We start from the raw sequence: 18,548 nt of genomic DNA, 5'->3' as shown, positions 1-18,548 counted from the left end.
GAATATCATCAAACGTACATCAGGTTAAATGTGCTTCACTATATAAAGAATTTGTTGTCATGATAAATTTTACTGCTTGATGTCACAGATGTGAATTCCAGTAAAGATCAGAATAGTCCCACATGAAAACAAATATTAATCGCATTATTAAAAACAATATTCTTGTAATATAATAAAAACAGGACTCATTTAGAAATGTCAAACACGTTCATTTATTACACATGAAACAAATAAAACTGTTTCATTTTGTTTTACAAAAATTCCTCTAAAACAGAAATCAAATAAAAGTACATTTGTCTGGCTACATTTCTTTGCTATGACTGACTGATTTAGGACAGTTCTCATAAACTTTTTGTCAGTCTTAATTCAGGAACAACAGTCCTGATCCTTGATACTAAAAGACCTGTATGGTCTACATATGATAAATTCAACAAAATAATTATTTGTTGCAAACAGACTTCAAATTTGACTTTTATTTGGCCAATAAATTTTTTTGTCATTTGTGTAGAAAGTTCAATTTGGTCTAAATATTTGGATCAAATTGACAGTCCCAAAAGGTTGAGTCTGTTCATCTGGACGTAGCGTTTTCAGTGGAGAAACGTTTCGTCACTCACCCAAGTGACTTCTTCAGTCTCAGCTGACTGCAGGTTTCCCCAATCTTATAAACAGTACATTTCCATAATGACTGAAACTAGCACCACTGAAGGAACAATAAGCTGGGAGGTCAGTTCCTTAATTATTAATATGCAAATTGTCATGACCAAATTGACAGTCAAACTGAAAAGTAGTCAAAAGTAGTCTTTGCTTTTTGCAGACTTGGCGCTGGTAAATAGAAAACTGTAGTCGGCACTGTTGTAGAGCAGTGTTGGTCAAGTTACTTGAAAAAAGTAATCAGTAACTAATTACTGATTACTGCCCCCAAAAGTAATCCCATTATTTGACTGATGACTTATTTTCAAAAGTAATTAGTTACTTAGTTACTTTTTAAAAACATGATTTACAACCTGTATAGGTAGTAGAGCAGTAGATCTTTCAGCCCAATTCTACTTTTTATGCATAACACATCATATAAAATGTAATCAAATGGAAAAGTCTCTTTTTAAAACTAGTTTTATTAGTTTTAATATTTTAACGTAATCCATTAAGCAAAAATGTAATTATATGCAACATTCTCTGACTTAAAGAAATTTGTTTAACATTTAAACCTATTTTCTGCACATTCCAGCACATAAAATAAAATAGTTTTTTGTGTTTACACTCACTCTTTCAAATAAATGCAAGTGAAACACAGCAGAAAATAAATAAAATCAAAGACTAGCGGTCCTGTTGCTCTATTTTCACCTGTTTAGCAGGCGGATGTTTGCCCTGGTGCAGGTGTGCCGCAGCGGTCATGTCAGAGGAAGGATCCGGGAGTTTCTCTTTGAATTTCACATTCCGTGGTAGCGTACTCGGTGCTTGCTCCTAAGTTTAGGGGGGTTTTCCCTGTAAAAAGAAGTTTTCTTCCCACGCAGTGAACAACGGACGCTGATGGTTTTGTCACTTTTTACGGAATCCAACTCAAAGTAAGGTCAGTACTTCCACACTTTAAATGCTGCACGCTCATACTCTCTCCTGCACTCGATATATTATCCATTGTTGATCTGCTCACAGTTGCCATGAACGTCGCACTCGCTTATGTCATTGTCATGAGACACTCTCGCAAATGTAATGCGAGAGTAACGCAGTAACGCAGCGTGCTTATGGCAAAGTAACAGTAATCTGATGACCTTTTTTGCAATATTAATCCCTTACTTTACTCGTTACTTCCCATCTCTGTTGTAGAGTATTAAGAAATACAATTACAATACAAAGCAAACTATAATTGTAACAGCTTCTACGAAGTCAGTTACAACCAGTCTAAATTCTTCCGTTTATGAGATTTTGCATTTAAAAATGTGATAAAACTCCTTCTCCTCGTACAGTTTTTCTAGAATAGATCAATGTTGAAAAAATGTATCCGTTTACAGCTCAATAATTAGGCGTGGAAAAAGCAAAGGGGTAGGAGCTCTTTTTGAATCTATTGTACAATAGCATCTCAGACACAGAAGATTTTTAGTCATATACGGCTCTTTAAATGATGTCCACATTTGCCTGTCTATACTCTGGGCTTTTTAAATAAAAAGAAACTATAGTTCTCTCACTGCTGTAAAATTGCTTAATAAACAGTTTTGTTTTGTCTTTTAATTTACACAGCCTCCATGACAGCCTTTTTCTTCTTTGTGGTCTTCTTTTGGACATTAACTGTGTTGCTGCTGTTGTTGTTGTTTCTGACACTGCTGGCTCTCTTCATCTGGTACACCACCTTAGCTGCTTCATCAGAAAGAGTCAGCTGTAATAGATGTAAAAAAAAAATTGATAATCTGTGAAAATCTAGTTTTTACCGACTCATAAACAGACCAATAAACAAAATATAATCTCTTGTTCCTGTGGCTCTTGTACTCTTGCACTAATTACAAAATTTTGGTCTTATGGAGAGGTTCAAAAAGTGGCTATAAAAACTTTATTCAGTGTGGTTGCTTGAAAGGTGCTGGGGATGTGATGGAGTTAAATAAGCACATTCTCACTATAAATTTAGTATTTACTCAAGTTAAAATTTATAGGGTTGGGGCTATATTTTCATAATTACGGCTGTTAGAAGTTAGAAGTGGTATTAACTTTGTTGTTGATGTGTTGCAATGTATGTGCAGATAAAAAACAAATAAAGAAAGAAAGATGACAAGTGCACAACATCTGATTAATGTTTTATGATTTCTTGTGCTGTTTCATTGGCAGTTGCATTTAAGTATAATTTTCCAAATCTTTGCCTGCTGAGTCACAGACAAACACAACATCTGACACATGTAAAAATAAAATAAAAATGAATACTTCCAAAATGTTCATGTTACATAAACAAAAAGTTTATATAATGATAAAATTCACTGTGTGATATTTTTTCTAATTGTCTTCATTAAAAAAGTGTATGAATACCTGGGATTCCGTGGTAATGTCCTCACAAATTGTCGTCATGGTTTCCATCCAGTTACCATATATACTCTCTTCCTTTTGGATTGGCCTCCACCTACTGTAGTATAGAAAGAGGCACTATTACTGCCAACAACACAGTAAAGTCACACACACACTTGAACTCTAACTCCTTAAAACCATTCCATTTTCTTCTACTCACTTCAACCGTTAATGTAAAATGATCAGGTGGTGGCTCAGTGACCCCACAGTAAAGGTGAACTGATGGGTCTAGATCCCCCCATTCAATGTAATGTAAATTATAGTGTGTGTGTGTGTGTGTGTGTACAAAGACCAAATTCACCAAATTGACTTTTTACATGATTCATCACAACAATAGCAGCATACATTATCAGTGCCTTAATAGCCGGCTACTGAATCTCTCATATGTGCATTCATTATTACCTTTTTCTCCATGTATCCTCTACAAGACTCATACCTGACTTGTTGGAGCAGGTCTTGCTGTGCTTTCAGCTGCTTTTGTGCCTCCTGCACTTTACCCTCCATGGTTAAACTGGCACAGAGCTGTGCGCAGTGAACATCGAGCACTGCCATGTTAAGTCTGCCTGCAAAAATCCGACTTCAGACAGACAGATAAAGAAGATGAAATTAAATATATAAATATAAATATCTTTTATGATTAACTTGAACACATTTAAGTTAATCATTCTAAAAGTATTTAACACCCAGCTCCAGCTTTTTACCTGCAGGTAGTTGCTGGTCGCTGTTCAGTGATGATGCGAGTGATTCTGTGTTGGTCTCTGGTCTTGAAGCTGAGCTGCAGTTGGAATGGAAGCGTTCCTTTCTGGAGAAAAACTGGTGAATACAGACCAATATATAACAAATTAGATAAGACTTTGGTTGATTCTATTAACTGCTTTCTGCACTACAAATCATTTTTAAGCAGTAATAATACAGCAGAGTTGACCTACCTTCCATAAAATCAGGTTTTACAGCAAACTGGAAGGTGATTTCCAGACCTTTGGTGACATTCCCAATCTCTCTTACCAGTTTGTGATTGTTTTCATCCTCATATGGAAAATACCTACAGTGAAAGAGAGAAAAGGGTGAAAATAAAAGAAGGAAACAAAGGAAATTAATATTTTGGATACCACTGCACCACTCTATATTATTATTGTTATTAGACTAACATACAAACGAGTATGTAAAATGTTTATGTGGCAGTGTTTTTACGTTGCCACTCACACTCCATCAGAAGCGAGCAGGGTTGCTTTGACTCCTGTAGCTAGGACGTTATCTTCGGAGACCGATTGAATCTCTCTTGCTACCGTGCCAATGCTGACAATATTTACCTGTGCAAGCCAAGGAGCAAGAGTTACAGCAATATGTTCTTCTTTGTGTTTGCTTGTGTGAATGGATTTGTGTTTATCTCACCCTTCCTCCCGTAGCATCTGCCAGTTTACCGATATCAGCCAGGCGACAGTCTGTCCCTTCAAAAGTCATTACTGATATTATGACTCTGAAAAAGGAAAGAAAGAGATGTGTTTTTTCACAGAATTAGACAGTTTTTGTGGCTGATGTGCATGGTTCATGCAGATGTGAAAAGTTCAAAGGTTTGAGCTAGACACCCTGCTGTAGCCAGGTGAGTCTGAATTCTGAAATGCTGTAGAGTACCTCGCATGTGCAAAGGTATACAAAAGAGTGTACAAACTGTAGCATGTAGCTGTAAAATGAACCAAGTCTTAGTAGTAAATTCTCCATTTCTACTCCAGAACAAAGCATATGTTTCCAGTTTTTACTTTGTTTATCCCAACAAAGTGACTTTTTTTGTGCTGATAAGCTACAAGTCAACTGATTTGGACTGGAGTAAAGGCTCTTAAACTTCACCAGATGGTGACGTCTTTGTTCTGTTCCAGGTTCTGGTCATTGTGAACCTCTCGCTCACAAGCATATCTTTATTTTCTTTTTTTTCCACTGTTTTATTTTGACTGACAGTTTAATTTTATTTATACAATCCCGATCAAAAGTTTAAGAACACTTGAAAAATCATATTTTGCATGGCTGGATCTTAACAAGGTTCCAAGTAGAGCTTCAACATGCAACAAGAAGAAATGGGAGTGAGATTTTCAGTTTTTTTGAGCATGCATAATTTATTGAAAACAATGCTTAAACTGAAAAGGGCTGTTTTACAGCTGATCAAAAGTTTAGGACCACACCACCAAAAAAACCCCTGTAATCGCCCCCAAAACAGAAATCAGTGGCCAGTGGCCACCAGTGGCCGTTTGATGCCTCTGCACCCCCTGAAGCTCTATTGTTAAACTGAAGGAAAAATCACCCCCGACCATTATGGTGTCCCCTCCACTGTGACGCATAGAAAACATCTAAGGTTGGATCTACTTGTCATGCCAGTAATGTTGGAAACCATAAGGACCATCAGGTTAAATTTTTTTCTCATCAGAAAATAAAACTTTATTCCACCTTTCAATGTCCTATGTTCTCTCTTGCAAAGTCCAAATGGTCAGTTCTGTGGCGTACCATTGAAGACGTTTTTTGTTTTTGAAGCCCTTCAGTCTCAGATGCCGTCTGATGGTTAGGGGGCTGCAGTTGGCACCAGTAACGGCCTTAATTTGGTTCGGGGATTGTCCAGTGTCTTGACGGACAGCCAATTGGATCCTCCGGCTCAGTGCTGGTGAAATTTTTGGGGGTCTTCCACTTGACTTTTTTGTTCCATAACCCTCAGGATCATTTAAGAAATTCCAAATGACTTTCTTACTGCATCCCACCTCAGCAGCGATGGCGTGCTGCGAGAGACCTGCTTATGCAGTTCAACAACCCGACCACGTTCAAAAAGGGAAAGTTTTTTGCCTTTGCCATCAGAACGTAATGACAGTGTGACTATCTGACAGAAAATGACAATGAATCCACATTTTTGCACAAATTTGGCCTTTTAAAGGCATGTGGTCTTAAACTTATGAACAGCTGGTGTTGAAAATAACAATCTTTTGTTTTAATTACACAGTCTGCGCTTGAATCCGTTCTGTCAGGAACCTTGTTAAGATCCAACCATGCAAAATATGATTTTTTTGCCATTTTTCAAGTGTTCATAAACTTTTGATCGGGACTGTGTAATTAAAATGAAAACAAATATACTTTGTAAACAGAAAAAAGTAAAAGATTTGACGGGAATATCTCTAAATACCACACAATTTCAATACTCGAAGAGGACAGGATGAAGTTTACACTTAAATCTGCAAAGCAAAACAGGACTATTCTTATCAGCTGCAGTGTTTAGGAGCAGAGGTGGTCCCTGTCTGACTTTGAGGCAGACTCTTGTGTGGCAGGTAAATGATTGTTCACCAGAGACATGGTTAACGCTATTAAACATTGACAAATGTTTAAGAACTTTGTGCATGCATGTGAGTCCTTACCCCTTCTGTACCGCATCTAGAGCCAGCTGAGTATAGAAATATGGAGTAAAGGCAGAAGGAGTCAGAGAGGGAGCTTGCTCCATCTCTCCCAGTCCGATGTTAGCTTTGCCATCAGTACATAAAATGACCTGTAAATCACAACAGTCGCAAGGTTCTTGTTAATAGTGGTGACAGTCACAGCGCTCAGTCATCCCAATCACACCGTAGTAAAATATCTGACCACTCATTTAGAGACTTTCACATTTACTCACCTTTGACCCGGGGTACCTTGAAGCCATAGCAACGGAGGCTAACGCTGCGGGACCGAGACACGTGGCTCCATGTTCCCTGAGTCTAGAGTCAGAGATGTGGAGAAAACAAAGAGTGTTTCAGACTGTACAGAGCATTCTTCCATGTTTCTAAAACACTTCTAACACTTACTCTTTGACCCTCTGTATTAGGTGGTTGTAGGTCTCAGCGATACAGTGTGGGATGTGGTAAGTCACACCCTTTTCCCATATATGGTCGTAGTCAACTAGCGCCCAATCCCTGAGTGTGATAGGAGCACTAGTACCATCACCATATATTACAACCTGTGAAACCAGGAGAATGTAGTTAGAGTACTCCAGGGTGGGGCAGGAGATTTATAAGGTCTTCTTCATTTAATGTCTTCAACATTTAATTCAAATCTTGACAAAAAAACAAATTCCCTGGCAGATGAGGGCAGATTGCTTCTCCCTTCCATCTGCTAAAGAGCCATCTTCTACAGAGCATGACAGTTCATCATGGTAAACAGGAAGTCCTCTCTTGTTTTTGTGGGGCAGGCTACATAACTGTCAATTACGCAATGTCCAAAGGGGACAAAAACAGGAAAACATTTAAAATTCTCTCATTTAGTGATAAATAAGGGATTCAATGGACTTTATAAGTCTGGTTTTATTAACAAGGATATCTTATGATCTGCTCCACTGATTTTTCTATTTTACAACATTGAGGTAAAACTGGAACAATGTACTTAGTTATAGCAATATAGAGCAATGTAATTACATATTCATTGTATCTTGAGTGACACGATCATATATTCATATAGATTAAAATTGGCCACCAAAAGACAAAACTATAGGAAAGACAATAAAGGGCTTTTCTATTGTATTCTACTCAAAAGATGAGAAAGATCGCATGAAAGTAAAAAAAATATGTAACAGTAGAGTAAAAGGTAAAAAAAGTAAATTTAGTTTTTGTTGTTGTTGTTGTTTTAAGGTAGCAATATAGACAGCAAAATACCTAAAGCTTTAGCATCCCCACTCCTGATAAGGACCCCAGGTTCAGTCTGAATCAACCATAATGATTTGTTCTCATTGTGATTGTTGCGATTTCTGGAGTCCAAAGACATAATGAATACTAAACATCTTTTACAATCTTTTACTACGTGTTAGTTGGATAGGATAACACTTATATTTGTATTTAAATGTTCACAAAAAAGAAAGATGCAAAAAAGCAGCATACAAGAATCAGTGTTATAATTAATACTACTAGTACTCCTGCTACATCTCCTACCTCATCGTTAAATGTCACCAGAGCCACCCTCCGATGAGGGGACCGTTGCTTTATGGTGAATAGTGCCCTGTAGAGGGCGTCCTGCATACCCTGTGAAGACATACCAAAACAGCACAAACTTTTAAACAAAATTATTATGTTTATGCAGCCCAGCCAATCAAACCACAACAAATTATCCTCTCACCTCTAGTCTGGATACGTATGTTACAGAGCCATTGCTTGATGGAACCTAAAGCAGAGCAAAGATGATAAGACTGAACATTTCAAATGGAGTTTTATTGTGATTCAATGAACCTACAGTCATGTGGAAAAGAGGTTTCAACTGTGGAAAACTGAATGTCTCTTTACTGCTACTACAGCCAGGTGCTGCTAATTAATTACACTTGTTTAACTGATAACAAGTGAGTGTAAGCACCTCGATGACAGCAGACATTTTAGTATTTAGCTATATGCTACCACAATGCCACAATCTTTTTAAGAGTGGATGTCCTAGTATGTTCACTCAAAGAACAGATTGTGCAATGCTTACAGAAACTGCAAGAAACTCGAGAGGTGCATCTCAGACTGAGTTAGCATGTTAAATGTTAAAACTCATGACAGCGCCATTAGAAAAAGACTGAACAAGTATGGCTTGTTTGGAAGGATTGCCAGAAGAAATCCTTTTCTCTCTCTCTCTAAAAAAAAAAAAGTTGCATCTGAACAAAACACAAGACTTGACAGAGACAAGACTGCACAGACGATATCAAAGTGGGAAGTTTGGCCACAATGTAAAGCTAAACCCAAACATAGCATATCATCATCAAACGCCTATAATTTGGGCTTGTTTTGCAGCTACAGGACCTGGGCACCTTGTAGTCATTGAGTCGACCAACAACTCCTCTGCATACCATTCTTTATTTTAGAATCAAACGTAAGGCCATCTGTCCGACAGCCAAAGCTTGGTCCAAATTATACCATACAACAGGACAAGAACACACAAAATCTACAACTGAATGTCTAAAAAAGAAAAGAATCCAGATGATCCAATACAGAGTCCAGGCCTCAAACTCATTGAAACGCTGTGGCACATCCTGTTCTGTGGCAGGACCTTAAGAGAGCTGTCCATAAATGGACGCCTGCAAAACTCAATCAACTAAAGCAACACTCTTACATGAGAGTGGAAGAAGATTCTTCCACGAGGACTTGAAAACAGATAAAATCATACAGAAATGCATTTACTTCAAGGCTCAAGGCAATCCTACAAGCTTTTGAATCATGGGTGTATTTAAGACTTTTATGCAAGAACTCTTTTTGCAACTACAAGTGTAGCCTCCATCTTTTGATAAACAATGAGTTCAGGAATTTTACCCGCAGCGTGTTTGAATAATGCAATCCACACACCTCTGTAGTAACGCTCATGCTGCCAGAAGTGTCCACGCAAAAAACAACTAGCGTGTCCTCCAAGTTCTGATAGTCGTCTTCACTCTGTCTGGGCAGGTAAAGGTCATCACTGCGCACACCAGCTCGCTGGCCAATGCACAAAGCAGCTAAACTTTCATCTACGCTGTTTTCATATCCGCAGAACTCACATCGCCAAACCTGCACAAGAAGAAGAGGATTTGCTTTTGTTTCTTTCAACTACCTTTGTCCAGTGGCAACCAGTTAATCAATTGGTTAAGAATAAAAAATGCAGGAATTAAATTACCACTCACGTTCTTCTGTAACGAACTGAGACATGACAAAGCAGCACTACATTTCCCACAAATCACTGGCCTTTGGAAAGTCTCCATGCCTGAGTCTGATAAGCAAAGAAAGAAAAGAGATTAATAAAAGCCAAAAAAACTTGGAAGGAAGTGTCTGCATGTGTGTGCCCCCTGACCTTGACTGATGTCAACCAGTTTTCCAACACTGAGTGAGACAACGTTGACGTTGGCCTTCAACCTGGTTACTCCTTCCAGCTTGTCAACTGATGAAACACGAAAAAGAAATGAGAGAGAGAAAGATTAAATATCAACTATAAAACACAAGGAAAGACAGGCAAATCAAACTCACGTCTGGGAGGAACTGGAGGAGGGAGGGAGTTCGGAGCAGACTGAGGCTCGAAGGAGGGACTGTTGTAAAGAGGAAGAGAGGTAGGCCGAGGTTTCCTCAGTCGACGAGGGGGCAGTGGTGGAGGAACCTCATCTGTAGAAACAAGGACACAATGAATAAATAGCCTACAAAAGCGAATCGTATGAAGTGACACGTTCTCTAGGACATGCAGAGTCCAGGCTATGGCTTTATTACCTCACTGCAGTCATTATCTGATCTGCATATGTGAGTTCCTTTTACAATTTTCTTTTAAACCTACTCTTAAAACATTACAAGTCTATCAGAATAAAACAATTTCCACCAATCCATGGACCTAAAGGAAATGGCTACAGCTGATCTGAGATTGTGAAAATTAAAAGCTGATTTTGTCTCTTTATATTTTGATTTGTAAATTTAAAATTCACTCTCCTTAAAAAACAAGCAAACAAACAAAAAAACATTAGATTCGTCAGGTGGTCACACTTGCCTTTTAATTTAGTTATCACATTTCTAATCTGTATTGTTTATTTCTTGTATACTAACTGTCAGCATATATTAGCTTGAATGTCAGGCCTTTTTAAGAAACCCAGGAGCTTTTTAATCAGCTGACAGTAATCGTACTAATTTCAGTACCATTTCCTTTATCTTTAATTGAAAAAACAGAAACAGAAGCCATGATTTATTCCTGTTGATGTAAGGCAAAAACAGGGTTTGTGCAAAGAGACTTTCAAGCTTGTACAACAAGCTTGAAAGTCTCTATTTTGTGTGGCCACCTTTATTCTTCAACACAGTCTGAACTCTCTGAGGAAAGCTTTCTTGTCATTTCTTCTGGAATAGTTCCCTAGTCTTCTTGAAGAACATTGGACGTTGGCTCACTTTTGCTCTTTTGTCTGTCAAGATGCAAATGCAGTACATTCTGGATAGCATCTGACGTGCAGTGGCTTCATTTTTTCTGCATGAAAATGAGCTTAACACCTCTGGTTGATATACAGCCACAAACCATGACAGAGCCTCCACCCTGTCTTACAGATTTTAAATCAGAATCAGAAATACTTTATTAATCCCAAAGGAAATTATAGGTTACAGCAGGCAGCACACTAATGGCGCATGCACACTTACAAAGGAACCTTCTGACCAAACTTTACACAAACATCACATTGGGAAGACATGTCAGAGAGGTAGGTAGGAAAAAACACCGAAAATACATAACATGAGGTGAGAGGAAGAGAAAAAAAACCTCTACTGAGACTGAGCTCCTACTGGGAGAACAGTTTGAGAACAGAAAAAACACCCCAGCACAAAAAGCACGTCTGTCAATACACCATAGAAACACAAGACAAGCAGCACTCAGTGTTGTACCTTATCCATACCTATTGATGTAAATTTGAACCAAAAAGTTCAAACTTCATGCTGCTGATTTTCAGTCTGGTGAAGTAGAGGTGACCTTTTCCCAAATCGAATCATTTAGTTTTGGTTCCCTTACCTAACCAAAGACTAAGCTAAAGTGAAACTAAACTGAGAGTGAAATCTGAATTAATCCTAAAAGTAATGAAACATGGAGTCTGAAAACAATCCAAAGTAATAATGTCTTAATGCATGCTCAATAATCCAGACAAGGAAATCCCAGAAAGTTTATTCTGTTCGCCTCAACATTTCGTCACTGATCCAAGTGACTGCATCCATCTCAGCTGACTGCAGCTTTCCTCAACCACATAAACCGTTGCAAAACGATCTGAACCATTGACAGTCATGTGACATCAATGCCAAAAAGTCAGAAAAGCATTCACTGTGAGACTTAATATCCATCCATCCATCCATCTATCTGCAAATACGAAAGCTGTTTTATAATAAATGCTGTCTTTTTGTCAGATTTCTCTGATTGAACTTTAACCAGCAACATTTTAAGGCCTGAGGAACTCAGGAAAAATTCTACAGGCCATCTGTCACCATCCATCCATTCTGTTGTGCTTATCCAACCATTTACATCTATCTATATTTTTTCTATATTTTTTTAATGATCTGTGTTAATACTTGATATGTGGAATATTTACTTTATTTCTTATATTAATTTCACTGAAATTGATTTGTGTTGGTGAGAAATGCAATTTTACTGGCGATGGGGGTGGAGCCAGACTGATTTGGACTGATTTTTTAGTTTTATCAGCATTAACTGTCACACTCTTCTAACATCTTTGTAATTAGAGCTATCTGACATCTTTTTCTCTGTGTGGACTTTCCCTCGTTGAACCTCTATCTTTACATCTCCTACACAGTTCGTCTCTTTGTGTCTCTTGCATTTGCAAGCATGCCCACACACACACACGCACACACACACATTACTACTTAATATGCTTTCCTGTTATTTCACTGCAATACTCTTGAGAATTTAATCGACGCTCTGGCCAGAAAAAAGCAACGGTTCATCACCATCAGCGTCATGAGAGCTGCATGCTTGTGCACATTTTTTGCAAGTGCATGAGTGAGAAAATTACCTGCTTGTCGTTTTACTGGCACTATGTTGTCATACTCGGGCCCCATAGGAAAAACGCCTGTAGTCGGAGGAAAAACCCTTCGTTAAAAAAGGTGTAAGCAGTTATGCACGCTCTCTTCCATTTTGGTGGCACTTAGTGCAAACAGACGCAGACTGTTCTGCAGCTCGGGGTCAAAGATGTCAACATTTTACCTGCTTAATGTATTTGAAATGTTCTAACTATAGCAAGTGTGAGCATTATTTGTCACATTGGGGAAGATACACTTTAAGAAACTCACCTGGTCCATCTGGACTCCAGTTGCAAACAACATGGCTGCAGGCAAACTCCATCTGCAACACACAGGCGCGCAAAATTAATTGTGACACCATTTAAAAGAACCACAAACTCTTCGGGTTTTTATCTTTAAGAGACAAATGAATCAGATAATGGGGACAAAGAAAGCGAGAAAAGCTGACATATCAGCTACATGATTATGGTAGACGAGCTTCCTGGCATTGTCAGTGCATTGTCACCACAGCAGCTGTTCCTTTGGTTTGGTTATTTTTCTTGTTAACAGGTGCCTGAGTAAAACCATCAAAGAAAACACTTCCTGTTATAAGAACAGGGAAGCAATAAGAAAACATGAGAAGTAATGGCTTCTTGAATTTGAAGAAGGAATAAAAGTTGCATTTTTCTTCAGGTTTGGTTTGTTTGGTTGAAGTATGGCTGCAGGCGTTGAAGCAAGAGCACAGAGCCCATGGCAACGAGGTCAACATCAAGGAAGTGACAGGGTTTAAAGTTCTAAGAGATTTACTGTTAAATTATTAACCAGATTTAGTTTTTTTTTTTTTCATCAGAGCATGGTGGCAGTCACAGCGCAGGTTACAGGCTATCGAGTGTTAAAGGGGTCAAACCATAATTTCAAGCCTCCAACCACAACCCCCAAACAACCAGCAACCGGGTGAACCCATTGCTCTAATGATCTCACAACCTCGCAAATACAAACCTGTACATTTATTTCAAAGCAAAAAACTCACAAATTCAGCTAACATGTAGGTGTTTGGACTGTGGGAGGAGGAAGGAGTACCTGAAGGAAACCCACGTAGGCACATAGAGAACATGCAAGCTCCACACAAGCTCCACACAGAAAGGCTTCCTGTGAGCCGACAGCCAAACCGCTGCACCGCCCTGTCCTGATATGACTGCACTATCCTGCTGCTGATTAACACGATGCCTTGCCTTGAGAAATGTGGGGTTTTGTGACGTGTACTTTAGCTACCAGTGGTGTTTTTATTTCTTCTACGCTGACCTTAACTAAAGGAAAAAGGAAAAACTAAGAATTACTCTGTGGATGCTCAGAGTGTTTGGTCAGAAAAATATGATAATTTATGTTTTCAGACAAATTTTTGAGAACATTTCCTTCTTTTTTGTTTTAAAATGAAAATGTGCCGGATTTCTATTTTTTATCATTAAGTTCATGATCCTTAGATTGTGGACCCCATGTTACACCCAGAAAATGAATACAAAGACATCAGTCAGTGTATTTTCAAAACCCTTTTTGGAAAAGTTTAAAAAGGAAACTTTTTAAAGACTTAAAGGCAAAAACGTTTTTTAGTGTAAAGCAGCTGCTAGTCAGACTGCTGTTGTGTCTAATCTCAGCACACGAAGAGTAGAAATTTTAAATGTTCCTATTTTTCTGTGTTCGTCATATTTTCATAGCTCTATTTAGCGAGGTGTTTTGCGCCATGTTTCCTCCAAATTTATTCACGAAGCAGACGTTCAGTTTTTCAAGACAACAGCCGCCTGCACTGATGACGAGGAAAAAAAATCCTCATCAAAGCATGATGTCTGTCCCCTTAGAGTAGAAAATATCTGCATAAATGAAAGCTGCTTTATAGCTTTTTTTCAGATTGAACTTTAACCGTGACATTTTAAGGGCAGAGGCACTCACAAAAACCCTAAAACGAAACCATTTTTACTATGTCATGGCGAGCTTACCGTTCATGATGATCAAAAAAACTGAAGGTAAGCTTACATATCATTTTAAGAGCATGATTTGCTCTTAAAAAATGTGGTTTGGTAGGGGTGTTTAGCATACACACTGATGATCAAAGCTAAGATCAGGCCCTCGTGACTTTGAAAAATGTCAACAAAAAGCCTTAAAAAAAAGAGAGATTCATATAAATTATGCCATAAGTATTGGCCGGCCTTTTCAGATTAGTGGAATGACTGAAAATGGTGTAAATCAGCCCGTTCAGAAATGAACTGGGAGATAAGTGAATAAATTCAGCTCACCAAGGCTAGCGCTAACACTTCATAACTGCAAAATCGTAGCAGAAAATATATAAATAAATAAAGTAAACCTGTCGCGGCTGAAACCGTAGACAGGGCACAATCTCTTCTTATCTAATTTGCAGCAAGATAAAAAATTATTTCTTAAAATGTCAGACTATCCAAAAAAAGATTCTCACTTAAGTCTAAAATGAACTAGACAAAGTTTGCTTTCAATTACTCCAAAAACATTTCTCACCGTCACAGAGATTTATTTTTTTTGAGATTGTAGGAAAAAACCCTGAAAATATCTGGAGTGTTTTGTTCCTGACGGCATTTGGATTAGAAACATACTGAGTTTGAGCTGAAAGCCATTTTGAAACAACAGCGGGCTGAACCGCAACGTTAGCTCTACTTTTGCAAACTCATATAACTCGACCCTCTTGGGTCGAGTTATTTTTGAGCATGCTATAGTTAAGTAGCAACTACTTAATTTAACTCACCAAAGTAAAAGCTTTGACCCTTTGCTTCACTTTATACAAGCTTTGTTTTACAAGTACTCCTGAGTCAGAAAGTTAAGAATGCATAGTGAGTGACACAGTGTTTTCTCTATTCCTGTGACACACACACAGCAAATAAAATACAAAAGAAAAAAGTTGGCACCTCTGTGCTGCTCGGTATGAAGGCAAAAAGTACTGATAAGCAAAATCCCACAAACTTCGACAGATTAAGATAAATGCTTTCATTTAAATTACGTAAGGAGGTTGTTTGCATTTTCAGTGTACACAGCAAGCTGGGCATGCCCTGGATATCATTTCCTTATTTTTGCTTCCCTAAGCCTCACAACCTTGGTTATACTCAGAGGTTATCAGCTCTCTAAATCACTCCAGATTGCTCTATAAATAGGCCGATCTTGGCAACCGGGACCAAACAAGTTGAGCAGCATGCATCAAACATGTGCAGCAGAGTTTCTGCAGCTTTTGGAGGTTAGGTTCAAGGTTTGTATCAGTTGGGTAGCTGAACTACTTCATAACCTTTCATAAAAAAGGGCCTCTGGTGGTATACACATGTCACCCAGTTTTATTTGGTACACCTGCTCACCTGCATTTGAATGAGGAAGAAAGGTGATTTAAGAGACTTTGAATGTTGTATGATTAGGTCTGAGTATTGCTGAAACTGCTGATCTGCTGGTATTTTACTGCACAACAATCTCTAGAGTTCACATAGAATGATCTGAAAGAGCAAATAGCCAGTGAGCAGCAGTTCTCTGGGCGAACATGCTTTGTTGATGTCAGAGGTCAGAGAAGAATGACCAGATTGCTTCCAGCTGATATGAAGACAACAGATAAACAATCGTTACAACCAAAGCATGCAGAAGAACATCTCTGGATGTACAAGGAACCTTGAAGCAGATTCAATTCAATGTTATTTATATATCGCAAAAACAGACAAAAAGACATTGGAAAAATGTTGGTCTGATGAGTCTTGATTTCTGCGGCAAAATTCAGATAGTTGTCAAAAGTTGGTGTAAACAACATGAATGCACAGATCTATCCAGTGTATCAAAAGTTCAGTCTGGTGGTGGTGGTGTACTGGCATAGGGCACACTTTGGGCACCAAAGCCTGCATGAGTATTATTCCTTGCCTTATTTATTTTTTATGACCACACTGTACCCATTCGAGTAGAATTCAATTTTTCAATTCAATTCCATTTTATTTATATAGTGCCAAAACACAACAACAGTTTCCTGAAGGTGTAAGGCGCAGAATAACACACCATGTCACAAAGATCAGATCATCTCAAACTGGTTTCTTGAACATTACAGTTCACTGTACTCAAGTGGTCACCATATGTGAGAACAATAGAGCACCTTTGGGATGTGGTGGGACAGGTGATTCATATCATAGATGTTCAGTTGGCAAATCTGCAGCAATTATGTGATGCTATTACTACAATGTGCATGCCCAGTATCCTTGGGCAAGATACTAAGTTGCTCACCATAAATTAAAGTCTATGAATGCTAAACAGAAAGCACTTTAAAATGTGGGTGCAGGATGAGGGTGGATGAGGCAAGTTATATGAAGCACAAGTGCTCAGGTAGAGTAGAAAAGGGCTATATAAGAACCAGTGCATTTACTAGGAAGGTAAATAGACTGGTGTACCCAATAAAGCATCCAGTGGGTGTTTGTTTTCCTAAATGACAAATCAAGCTCATCTGTTACTAAATGAATTCTTTATATGTACTTGTCCATAGAATCCCTTTTGAAAAGTGGATAAAGCAGGTAAATATCATGATTGGAAACTTTAGTCCAAAACATTTAATCAAAGTTAGCTAAAGTAAAAATACACGCCTGCCTGAAAATAAAAGATGTAACACCAGTTTGAACATGGATACACGCACACAATACAACACACACAATGCAAGAAGAAAAGAACTACCTTTGCAGCGGTCTGAGTGCAGCGGTGTTGCTCAAACTGAAAGCATTTCATGCAGCACGTTCCTAATATGTGTGAGAGTGTGGGCGTGTTCAAAGTCTAAACAGCAACACTTTGTTCATGTGTGTGTGTCAGGAAGTCGGTGCAGAGCTGGGGTTTTTTTGTTTTGTTTTTTTCTTTGATAGACAGTGTGACACAAAGTTTGAAAGGAAGCGAGGAAGAGCAGAAAAAGAAGAAAAAAACTTTATCTGCACGTTTTAATCCTCAAAGAGAAAAATCTTTACAGATGGTGAGAATCACGAGGCAGTTGTTGAACCATGTCCACTCATTTTCACTGTGTGGAAGAGGACAGGGAGTGGGTGTGTGCTGTTTAAGTACACATTATATGTATATGTACACATAATATGTTGTAGTTATTTTATTGTATAAGGACTGTCCTACTGCACTGTAATCTAAACTACATTTAATCTGTATTATGCTACACACTGGAACTAGAAAGATAAACGACCTTTATGTAGAAAATTAAAAATGTATAAAAGAAGCAGCTGCTTCAACTCCCTTCAGGACCTGGAGTTGGATATGAAGATAACAACATACGGATAGACGAACAGACTGGATGATGCATAAATGGATGAATGCATGCACGGATGAACGATGCATACATGGTTGGATACATGGGTGGCTGAATGCATGGATGGATGATGTATGGGTAGATGATTGCATGCATGCATGGATAATGGACGAATGCATGCATGGATGAATGCAGATCATCTTCATGTTAATATTGTTTCCCTTTCATATCATAACATCCTGAACCTTTTGAACCTTTAACCAGAGGTGTTAAACCCACCGATGAACTATGAACACTGCACTGCTGCTACAAAAGTTGTGTTGTGGGAAGAATAAAAATTAATCTGAATAATAAAAAAAAGCTCCACAGACCAGGCAACAAATTATGAGCTGCATGAAAGTGATCATTTCAGTGTGCACGAGTTGTGGGCTCACTTTAAAAGCTGCTGTATTGCAGCCTTTATGATTATCATTAGTGCATATCATATAGCAGGAAATGCAACAAAAGAATTTCCCAAATATTCATCTTCACTAATTATCTGAATCATACTGACATCAGTCACACAAACTCTTCATAAAGACAAGATCATCTCTGCAGCAGGAAGAAACGGCGAGTGGAGCAACTGATCAGAAAGTTAAAAAAAGCTCTCTGGCTGGGCTCTCCCTTAGAGACAGAGTGAAGAGTTTGGTCTTTCAAGAGAAGGACTCAGAGTAGGGCTTCTCTGGAAGGCCCCTGTGACCGCTGAGATCAGTACTAGAAAAATGGATAAATGGATCTTGCTTTTT

At 38.4% G+C, this 18,548-nt stretch overlaps 1 protein-coding gene across 1 annotated transcript; it reads right to left on the bottom strand.

Annotated features, from left to right (window-relative positions):
* Positions 1–1,685: 1,685 nt before the first annotated feature.
* si:dkey-9k7.3 (circularly permutated Ras protein 1) lies at positions 1,686–17,602 on the bottom strand. The gene is made up of 19 exons (XM_031743731.2): positions 17,196–17,602; positions 12,783–12,834; positions 12,506–12,562; positions 9,996–10,127; positions 9,823–9,909; positions 9,656–9,741; positions 9,345–9,542; positions 8,149–8,193; positions 7,965–8,054; positions 6,849–7,000; positions 6,680–6,761; positions 6,429–6,556; positions 4,435–4,519; positions 4,246–4,352; positions 3,972–4,084; positions 3,744–3,855; positions 3,479–3,619; positions 3,007–3,100; positions 1,686–2,368 (listed from the first exon to the last, which is right to left on the bottom strand). The coding sequence occupies exons 1-19, from the start codon at positions 17,244–17,246 to the stop codon at positions 2,225–2,227; spliced, it is 1,956 nt and encodes a 651-aa protein (XP_031599591.1). The 5' UTR covers positions 17,247–17,602; the 3' UTR covers positions 1,686–2,224.
* Positions 17,603–18,548: the final 946 nt, after the last annotated feature.

The sequence above is a fragment of the Oreochromis aureus genome, linkage group 3 (genome assembly GCF_013358895.1).
Source record: "Oreochromis aureus strain Israel breed Guangdong linkage group 3, ZZ_aureus, whole genome shotgun sequence".
NCBI classification, from domain to species: Eukaryota; Metazoa; Chordata; class Actinopteri; order Cichliformes; family Cichlidae; genus Oreochromis; species Oreochromis aureus.
This window is presented reverse-complemented; position numbering and strand designations above follow the sequence as displayed.

Coding starts and splice junctions, on each gene's coding strand:
- si:dkey-9k7.3 (XM_031743731.2), bottom strand. CDS start 17,246: ATGAAATGCTTTCAGTTTGAGCAACACCGCTGCACTCAGACCGCTGCA. Junction 9,742..9,822: donor ACTGGTTGACATCAGTCAAG/GTCAGGGGGCAC, acceptor TTTGCTTATCAG/ACTCAGGCATGGAGACTTTC. Junction 4,520..6,428: donor CTAGATGCGGTACAGAAGGG/GTAAGGACTCAC, acceptor TTCCTTTTTCAG/AGTCATAATATCAGTAATGA.